General features: G+C 58.7%; 1 protein-coding gene across 3 annotated transcripts; it reads left to right on the top strand.

Annotated features, from left to right (window-relative positions):
• Positions 1–902: 902 nt before the first annotated feature.
• On the top strand, positions 903–8,751 carry CUNH3orf18 (chromosome unknown C3orf18 homolog). Of its 3 annotated transcripts, none has more exons than XM_064595593.1 (5): positions 903–1,319; positions 2,792–3,179; positions 5,226–5,251; positions 5,839–5,947; positions 7,158–8,751. In XM_064595593.1, the coding sequence occupies exons 1-5, from the start codon at positions 1,276–1,278 to the stop codon at positions 7,236–7,238; spliced, it is 648 nt and encodes a 215-aa protein (XP_064451663.1). In that variant the 5' UTR covers positions 903–1,275; the 3' UTR covers positions 7,239–8,751. The 3 variants fall into 3 exon arrangements, with proteins under 3 accessions (XP_064451663.1, XP_045718238.1, XP_045718239.1); XM_045862282.3 differs by having other exon boundaries at positions 914–1,319; positions 5,800–5,947; XM_045862283.3 differs by having other exon boundaries at positions 914–1,212; positions 5,800–5,947.
• Positions 8,752–9,891: the final 1,140 nt, after the last annotated feature.

Below are 9,891 nucleotides of genomic sequence, written 5' to 3' on the forward strand. Positions count from 1 at the left end.
TAGGGTTTGGAGCAGGGGACTCGAAACCGGACACGGGAGACCTGTGTTCGAATCGTGACTGTTGCCAGCTCACTCTGTGGGCCTCAGTTGCTCCTAATACAAAATTCATGGCAATGTCCCTCAAAGTGTGGCCTGCCGACGCCCTCCCCCACCAGAATCTGTTGTTAACTAGATCACTGTTAACTAATAAACATGCAGTTTCCCCGGACTCGGTCCCAGACCGGGGGAGGGGGGGGCGGGGGCGGGGCGGGTGGGGGAGACTCGGGGATCTGCATTTGTAACAAAAGCTTCTCGGGGTGATCCCCGTAAGTTCCTTTGAGAACCCAAGGATTACAAGGTATCTGAAGGCCCCTCCCCTGAGATGATCGCGCCGTAGATGGAGGCTATTATGAGGTGTATATGTAGCCTTGCTGCCTGTGTCAGACTGCCCAATAATAATACCTCTCCAATAATAATACCAACAGCTCCCAACTTCTCTGGACTGAGCTACCCCATTTCTAGCCCAGGTTGGATGTAGTTCACCAAGAATCCTCTCAGTAGAGCCCATCTGAGCAGGAAGCCGAGCTCCAGGGAAGGGAAACATCTCGCTCTAGGTCACAAAGCAGTAAAGGGGCGAGCCACAGTTAACGCAGGTCCAAGGACTCCCAGTCCAATGCTCTCCGGGAGCCTCCAGCGTCCGCCTCCGTTTGGGGAGCACCAATCTATCTCGGCGGAGGTGGAACTCCGCCCGAGTTCTGGTGCAGGAAGGGCTTGGCCACCCACGGACCTGTACCCGACTTCGGCGTAGACCACGGGTAATGAGGGGTAGTCTCCACGAACCGAGACCCTGTGTCCGGCTCCTGCTGGGGGCGGAGCCAGATCCAGCGACAGGCGAGCGGGCCAGTGCCAGGCAGGCTGTGGGCCTGACAGCCAATCGGGAGCCGGGGGCGAGGAGCCGGCAGGGAGGCGAGGCGCTGGAGCGTGGGGGACCGCGGGGCTACTCGCCTCGGCCCCACCCCCGCGGTGGGTCCAGGCCCTGCCTGTCCCGGCCCCGGCTGGCTGAGCCGGCTCTCGCGGCTGCGGGCGGTGCGCTGTAGCGGGCTCAGCCCGCGGCTCCGGGCGCACTGGGAGGGCGGACCTGGGCTCGGACCCGCTGCCCCCCGCCCTGGCCGTCTGCCGATCGCCACCACCCCTAGCCTCTCCGGCTGAGCTCGGCGCCCCAGAGAGGATTAAGTAAGTGCTGAGGTCGCAGCTTCTGTGCAAGAATGGAGGAATCACCGAGTCGCAGAGGCGGGGATGGGGATTGGAGCAGGGAGGACTGAGGAACCTGGTAGAGAACGGTATGCGGGTTCTCGGAGGTCGCGGTGCTAACCCATCTCAGCCGTTTCCTTCTCTTGCCCTTTGGACCCTCGGGCAGTACCAGACAGTGATGAGCGGGGCCTTTTCTCTGTTTTGGACCGAGGAGTAAACAGAGCCCAGAGCAAGAGTTAAGGGTCTGGCCCAAGGTCATGTCCGGGGTCAGAGGCAGAGCCAAGAAAGAACCTGGAATTGCTGACGCGTTCAGCCTAGCTGGAGAGAGAGAGGGCAGAGAGGGATGAGCCCCCATATCCCTTTGCCAACCTTGCCCCTTCCTGAGGAGCCATCATAAGTGTGTACACACCCCCCGCACACCCATGCACCTGCACAGGACGGCACCCCACATACACCCATGAGCTAGCACAGGGATGTATGTGTGCAGCCATGAGCTGTGTACCCCCCCTCCCTAGGCCCACCCTTCTGCAGCGACCCCTTCCCACCTTGCCCTACCCAGAGCCTCTGGCCTGGGAAGAGGTAAGCCACACCCCGGTCTCCGCACCTCTTACTCTCTGTTCCCAAGAGAGGAGGGGGGGAGAAGAGAAGCACCTCAGAATGGGAGCTCCATGCTCCCTGCTCACCTTGTTTTTCCTTGTCCCTGGCAGCCCCTAGCTCCCCTATGGGGGTCCAGTGACCCTAAAAGCCTGCAGAAAAGCCCTGCCAGGGGACCCGACTTTAGGCTCTCTCCCCTTCCTGTCTTCTGGTCTCTCCGCACCTGTCATCCACTCCTCGGCCCCCATCCCCTGCAAACATAGCCTGGATCACACAGCGGGCTAGGTCAAGGGGCTCCTGTGGCTCCCCCTTTCCCAAGTGTGTTGGCCAAGGGGGGAAAGTCAATATACTGGGTGCTTACTGTGTGTAAGGGTTACGCTGAGCTAAGTCTTTCCTAGGGACCAGTTTATTCTGACATTTCAATGACCTTATAACCCTGTGAGGCTGTGAGGGAGGTGGGGTATTGTTTGTCTGTTTGTTTTTAATCTTGATCTTAGACTCAGAGGAACTGAGACCCAGAGAGGTGGAGTGACATGCCTAGGGTCATCTGACTCTTGGGCAGGTGTTTCCCTCCAGGAAAGGAAAACACTGCCGTGTTTTTTTTTTTCTCCCCAAGCAGGAGGTGAGGGATATGGGGGGCAGGGAGTGAGGGGGTGGGAAATGTGGGGAGTAGGGGGGTGGAAGGGTGGATATTATGTAGGGGAGAAACTTTTTCTTTCAAAGCTCCCCACTACCTTTCATATCTTCCAAGTATGATCACTATGTTATCATACCCTCAAAGAAGGGGCATTTTCACCTTCTTAAATCTACACGGGAACTGTACTTAAGTAAAGCACATCCTAATGACCCCTGAACTTGCCCTTGCCCTCAAACTTTTATTTCCCCAGGACCTTCAGAACTCAGGGGTACTTGATCTCACCACTGAGTCCTGTCCTAAGCCTCATGTTTTTCCTTCTTTCTCTTCCAGCACCCACGGGGCCGGGGAGCTCCCTTTCTCCTCGGAGGTGGCAACCTGGAAGTATAGCAGGGGCCACAGGCTGGGATACTACCCATGTCAGGAGCGAGTTGGCAGGTCGACTGACCACAGGCAGTCTCTCAGCCAGGGCCCTTTCAGCATTGGCATGGACTCCAGGATCCTGCCTGCCAGGGGCTGGCTCAGCAGCCGCCCACCCACCTCTGAGCCCGACCTGGAGCCTGCCACAGAGGGGCCAGCCTCTGAGACCACCACCCTCAGCACAGAAGCCACCAACTTTAATGACACCAGAATCCCTGATGTGACTGGTAGCACAGCTGGTGTGGGCACAATGCTTCTGTCCTTTGGGATCATCACGGTGATTGGCCTGGCTGTGGCCATGGTAAGAGCTGGTAGGCTGGGGCTGATCAGTTGGGGGGGGGGGCACTCTAATCAGAAGACAATTGTCTGTTAATGATAGCACAGTCTTCCCCTTCTCCAGGGATGTGTCCACTGGAGACCAGAGGGGCTGCCTCCAACCGGAAGAACCAGAGAGGGTTCTAAGGATACATGGCATCTTGAGCTGGGCCATGAGGGCCACAGAGGAGTTGGGCAGGAGGGCGTTCCAGGTGGAGGGTCCTGATGGGCGAAAGTTTGGAGGCAGACAGGAGTTTCTGGGCACAGCAGGCAGGACAGTGAGGCAAGTGCGGGGAAGGGTGAGTAGGAGTAGAGGCTAGAAGACGATAGGAATAGATCACAGGCCACAGTGCAGGCAGGCTGCTCCGGGTATGGCAGGCTGCTGGCGGCCTTCGTTCACTTGCCAGGTATTTCCTAAGCCCCTGCCCTGGACCGAGCCTTCAGGTGCCCAGGGACTAAGGAGACTAAGGCCTGCCCGGCGGTTCTTACGGGGAACAGGAGACCGATAAAGCCAATGATGCCAAAGGAAGCCCGGAGGGACTGAGTTGGGGAATTGGGCAGGAGGACTTCCTAGGCTAGGTGGTCAGGGACAAACTGAGGAGGCAACATTAGAGCTGAGACCCCAAAGTGGAGGCCTGGCCCCAGTACCACAAGAAGGGGCAAACTTGGGCAGACCTCTGAACGGAGGTGAGCTGGGGTGAAGACTGAAGGTGTTCCTTGATAGGGGATATGACGTTTCCAGATCTGGTATCTGTCCCTGCAGATATGGGCCCTCCCCCTAATCTGCTACACGGACACTCAAAATGTCACTGAGGGACTGCTGGAGATGGTGCTGGCTCAGACAAGGAAGGGGGGAGGTGCACCTGAGGTCCCCCAGGGGGCCTGACAATGGTGGCATCCTGGCCACTGCCCCTCACAGGCTCTGATGGCCAGCCTTAGGCTCAGGACTGCGTTGTTCTGGCAAATAGAGCTGTGGATGGTCCATCCGTGACCTGGCTGGAGCTGCTGTCCAACCAAGGTCGCCATATGGGCCCTGTAGGCTCCGGATCGCCGCCAGAGAACAAGTGCTGGCCAGCGAGCAGGGCCAGGATGCAGCCCACAGAGCGAGCAGCCTCCTGGGGCAGGGGCGAGGCGGAGCGCCAGTGTTTCCCCATGCCATCCATGTGGCAGCGAAGCAAACCCAAACAGCCTTACCTCAGGGAAAAAGTGGGGTCTGGAACCTGCCTTGCAACTCTAGGCCAGAGATTATGTCCCAGGAACTTGGGAGGACTCCATGATGCTTCATTCTGGAGGAACGTTCAGAGGGCCAGGGTAGAGGGCCTTCTTGCCCAAACCAGAGAGGGGTCAGCCCCTTCTTCCCCCATCTCTCAGTGCTTTGTACACGGATGTCCTGCTCCAGCCCAGAGCACGTGGGTCTTGCATGTTTCCTCAGGCTGCCTAAGCCTTTATCTTCACGTCTGTACAATGGAGGTTAGGACCCAGGGGCCTTCCTACCTTCCTCCAGCATGTGGGTTCTGCCATTTAGTCTGGACTGCTGTCCGGGCACTCGGGCTCTCCTCCCCAGCCCCCGTCCACTGAAGGCTATCAGCCTCCCATGGAAACCCCAGAAGCCCAGCCCAGGATCTTGCCTCGAGCACTGCCCTGCAGAGTCTGGCCACTACCTGTCCCCTGTTCTTTTTTCCCATACAAGGCTCTGGGCCTGGGGGGTGTTGAGAGGAAGGGGGGCGCTGAAATCTTCCCCTCCCCCTTGAAGAGTCCAAGGCAGGTGCTGAGTGGCTGAAGCTGCAGTCTGTATTGGTGGAGACAACGCAGGCCTGCTCCCCACTTCGTAGCCCGGGCACCGTCAGCATCTGATACACATCAAAAGGGGGAACAAATGCAGGATGTGTGTGTCCCTGGGAGGGAATCCCAGAGGTCTTGGGGATCCACAGTTCTCCTGTTCATCGGCCTCAGCTTGTCCCTTGTCCCAAGGAACTGCTGGTTAATCAGGGACTCCTTGCCCAGCCATCTGACACTGCTCCTTCTCTTGCAGGTTTTGTACATTAGGAAGAAGAAAAGGTAACTCCCCAGTTGCCACCCAAAACTGCAGCCTGTTGGCAGTGTTGGGCTGGACTCCAGGGGCCATGGGTGGGAAAAGAGAGTCCCACCACCGTCGGGGCCCCTCTCCGTTGTCAGAGAGCCGGTTCCTCTTCTGCCCACTGAAGGCTGGGGTTGGCGGCTTGCCCTCGGGGAGTGCTGAACCACTTTTGCCCCACTGCCCCAAGCTCCAGGTCACTGACTCCCCGCCCCTGCCCGGCCCCCAGAGGCTGTGGATCACACAAGGGCCTGGCCTAGGCAGTCCCCATGGACCCCACAGATGATGCCTGTGTGGGCCATGGCCCCATCTGGTCCCGGGAGTGGGTAACTATCCATCTGAAGGGGGAGGTGGTATATAAGTACAAAAAATGTCTTTCATTTAATCCCGGGGGAAATCTGAGCCCCCCCCCCCCCCCGGCCCCCAGCATAGCTGTGTGCTAGGACTCAGGTGCTCAGCGAGCAGGGCCTGGAGGGCTTGCGGGAGGGGAAGGGTCTGCTGTGCCCCCAGCAGCCTCTGCCCCCACCCGCAGGCTGGAGAAACTCCGCCACCAGCTCATGCCCATGTACAGCTTCGACCCTACAGAGGAGCAAGATGAGCTGGAGCAGGAGCTGCTGGAACATGGGCGCGACGCCGCCTCCATGCAGGCTGCCGCCTCTGTGCAGGCCGCGCAGGGCAAGGTGGGCACTAACGGGCTCCCCCAGCAGCCTGCTCAGGACTCTACCACCCCCACCCTCCCTCCTTTCTCATGCAGCTTTCCAGCACCCGCCATGTGGTTGGGTGGCAGCTCTCAGGTACATAGGTTTAGAAACTGGTAGAATTTCTCCATGGCCACCCACAAACTGACTGCACAAGGCCAGGGCAGCCCTGGGATCCAGCCGGGCTTTGCCCCTGCTAGCCTCGTGATCTTGGCAGTCCCCTTGGCCTCTCTGAGCCCCTGCTTTCTCATCTGCAAGTGAAAATTCTAATTCTTGCCCTGTGTGCCCCCATGGCTTGGCTAGGAAAGCAGGAGAGGGCTGATGGGAGAGATTGTTGGGGGCTAAGAGCCTGGTGCCTTTGCCCCCCTGAGGGCCCATGTTTCCTGAGCGGGTTGTGGTGGGGGTCAGATTCTGGAAGAGTGGCACCTCTGAGTAGACTAATGGGTCCTAGTAACTGACAGACCCTGGGCGGATGGTGACGCTAGCCAAACTTGCCTCTTACATCCAAAGGGTTGGGTGCCTGTGTGGTCACCGGGCCAGAGCCGCTGGCTGGTTGCCACCAGCCCCCCAAATCCCCAAGGGCCAGAGCACCATGAGGAGACCTGGTCTCTTCCTGACCCATGAAACCCCTTTGCATTTCTCCTTGCCTTGGCCCCACAGGTTGCTGGGGGCATCTGGCCCTCCCAGAGGCAGAATTAGGAGACCGGACTCCGGAAGAGTCCACACTGGGAGAGTGCCACCAGCTCTGTGGCAACTGACCAGGACACATTCCCCACTTGGGGTATTTGGGAAATCAGGCTGAAAACCTTGGTCCACCCAGCCCATGGGACGACTGACAATTTGACAGTTGTTTCCTGGGCGCTTCCCTTGGTCCAGCCCCAGTGCTAGGGCTGGGGGGTGCAGAGGCGAGCCCCCTTCTGCTGGGAGAGAGGAGTGCCTGCATCGTTCATGCAGCCTCTAGGCGCACAGGGTAAGCGCGTGCTGGCAAGCTGGTGATGGCTGGGGGCGGGGAGGAGTCATCAGAGCCAGATGGTAGTTCCAGGCTGAACTTGCAAGGGGGGCAGTCCAAGCAGAAGGCATAGCGGGTGCCAAGCGCAAACAGGCAAACCAGGAAGCAAGGGTGGAAGTGACTGGGCCAGAGAGTACGTGGCCTTGGTCGAGGTCCCTGATGCCCTTGACTGTCTCTCTGCAGACCACGCTCCCCTCTCAGGGCCCACTGCAGAGGCCCAGCCGGCTGGTGTTCACTGACGTAGCCAATGCCATCCATGCGTGAGTGGCCCGAGGACCGGCCTGGACCTCTGATGAAGACATCTGCCATCGTGCCCCTTGAGCTTGATTGTTAAGACCCACTCTCAAGACCTGCCTTGCTGAGGCCCAGCTGTTCCAAGGACCCACCTGCTGACTCTCCAGGCTCTAAGAGAGGGCCCTGGCCAGGCTAGACATCTGGCTACTGAGGTCTCCTGATCTGAGGGCCCTGCTAGAGGGTATCCTTCATATCAGGAAAGTTGAGAGCCACTGCTGGCTTCCTTGTGTCCTGCCCAGACCCGTCACATCACGGTCTGCTCCTCTAATGTGGAGGAAGTGGGGGGAGACATGGGATGGGAGGGGGCAGGGGAGGAGAGTAGGGAGGGGTTCCCCTTTGTCAGGGAGAGACCTGTCTTTGGAATCTGCAGCCTCCTCTGGAGTAGGGAGGGGCAATCAACCAGGTCTTGGGGACAGGATGTGGTGGCACCCTGGGAGAAGCCCAGGGATAGACTAGAACTGCCTGGTGGGCAAGGATGCCAGGAAGAGGGCTGCTCCTACCCAGGGCCCATCTGTATTTTGGAGGGTCCACGAGGCCTCCCAGCCACCCTCCCTGGCAGCCAGCTACTGGCTGGGAAAGGGGAAGGAGGTGGGGGAATAGTGTGGAGGGCCCCAGGCAGGTGCATGACTGTGTTCGCGTGCAGGCATATGTCCCTGTCCCGGCACAGAGTAGGATGGAGACCCTCTGCATGGGCTCCACCCTCCCAAGTCCACCCCACCCCTTGACGTGTGCAGGGGCACCAGGATAGGCCACTCTCTCTGCCTTCAGTGTTCGGGGGCTGAAAGGAGAGGGAAGCCAAGGTGAAGGTCCTGCTGCCCACCACATCTCTTCACTGGGCTCTACAAGCCAGGTAACTGGCTTCTGAAAACAGTTCCCTGTCCTGGTGTATATTGGGGATCTAGGGTTGTAGGAGAGGCTGCCAGTCTAAGGGCAGTGGTCCCAAGCTGTGGGCTATCCAGGGACATTGTGACTTTGCCTGAAACGGGTGTGGGGATGGCCCCTTGGGAAACAGACCTAGCTTTTGATAGCACAACCCACCCACCCATTGTCCACCCACCCAACACCCCTCGGGAAATCTTCCACCAGCCTGGGGCATCTGAACAAGGCATGGGACCAAGCCAGACCCCAAGAGCTGGGCAGCCTTCTCCTCTGGGCGTGCATGCACACACGAGCATGCAGAGAAGCAAGCCCCCCGCCCCCGTGCCCAGCCTCCCCGCTGTCGCTGTCCTCTGCTGGTTGGAAGGGGACATGGGGGCGATAGCACATACCTTCTGTCGGGCAAATACCACGTGTCAGGAGGGGAGGGCCTAGGAGACCCGTGTGGGGAAGATTTGGGATGTATTCCCTCCTCTCGATGCTATAAATACGTTAGCACTTGAACCAACTGGAGGGCTGTGGGTGATTTGGGACGCACAGATGCTGTAATGGAACTTGGCACCTCCATGTGAGAGCATTAAAGATGTAATTAAGATGTTTACACGAAGAGAGTGTGAACCTGTGACACTTGGGGTGTGAAACCTCAGGAGGGACAGGATGGGTTAGGGGCTGTGGGGGGCCTGGGAACAGTCACTTGGATCCCAGCAATGAGCTGGCAGCCCAGCTGGTTTTCCTTGATCTATCTGATGAAATGCCCCGGGCCCTGAGTTCAGGCTGCTCTGGGGCCTCGTGTCTCAACTGTGGAATGGGGTCACAATGCCTGCCATCACCCAGGGTGGAAAAGCCAAGTGGACAGGACCTTGTGGGGCCTGAGGAAGGAGAGGGCTTGAGCCCCAAGGTCCAGGGGGGAGGTGGGGTGCCTCAGGATCCATAGGAGCTGGGTGTGGAAGAAAAGGGAACAAAATAATGTGGTCTTTCCCGGAGCACAAGGGTGCAGGGGATAGGTGGAGGTGGGAAGCACTAAGGTTATTTGTGTGGAAACCACCTACAGGGTGGTTCAGAAGGATTTGAGGTGAACAACTGTCCTGGTTCTCTCAGGGTTGCCCAATTTATAGCACAGGAAATCCCACAAACCAGGACTCTAAGTGACATGCAGATCCTCCCCTAAAGGGCTGAGGCTTCGGGCCAGTATAGGAAACAAAGATGGAGTGAGCATCCCAGTCCCATGGTGGAGGGCTGGGCTGGAAGCGGGGGTTGTGGGACAGGGCCTTCAGTAAAGGCCCACATCGGGGTCAGACTGCTGGGCTGACAGTCTGCTTGGTCTTGCAGAGGGGTCTCCCTCCCCCAGCAGACTAACAGAAGGATTCCTAAAGACCATGGGGTGAGAGGAGAAGGGGTGGGTGGGCTCTATTCCCCCATCCTATTGGGTAACTCCTCAATCTAAGAATGTGGAAGCTACAGAAGACCCAATGTCTGAGGGACCCTAAAAAAATGGGGCCTGCAGAGTAAGGCTAGCGCCTAGGGACTAGGGCCAGGGTGGAGGCTCCAGGAGGACCCCATCCCCATTCTCTCGGGCTGCCTGCCTCATGCCCCTTTCCCACAGGTGGACATGGCTAGGTGGTGGACAGGGCAACCTTCTGTGGGTGACAGGGCCACTGCCTCATCCCTGTCCCCTCACAGATACCTCCTCTTCCCTCCTCCCCACCTTCTGCTTGCTAGCTCTCTTTCCCAGGCCTGGAGGAGAACC

The sequence above is a fragment of the Mirounga angustirostris genome, unplaced genomic scaffold (assembly GCF_029215605.1).
Source record: "Mirounga angustirostris isolate CCGP_5_RB_7025 unplaced genomic scaffold, mMirAng1.0.hap1 SCAF_1, whole genome shotgun sequence".
Lineage (NCBI taxonomy): Eukaryota > Metazoa > Chordata > Mammalia > Carnivora > Phocidae > Mirounga > Mirounga angustirostris.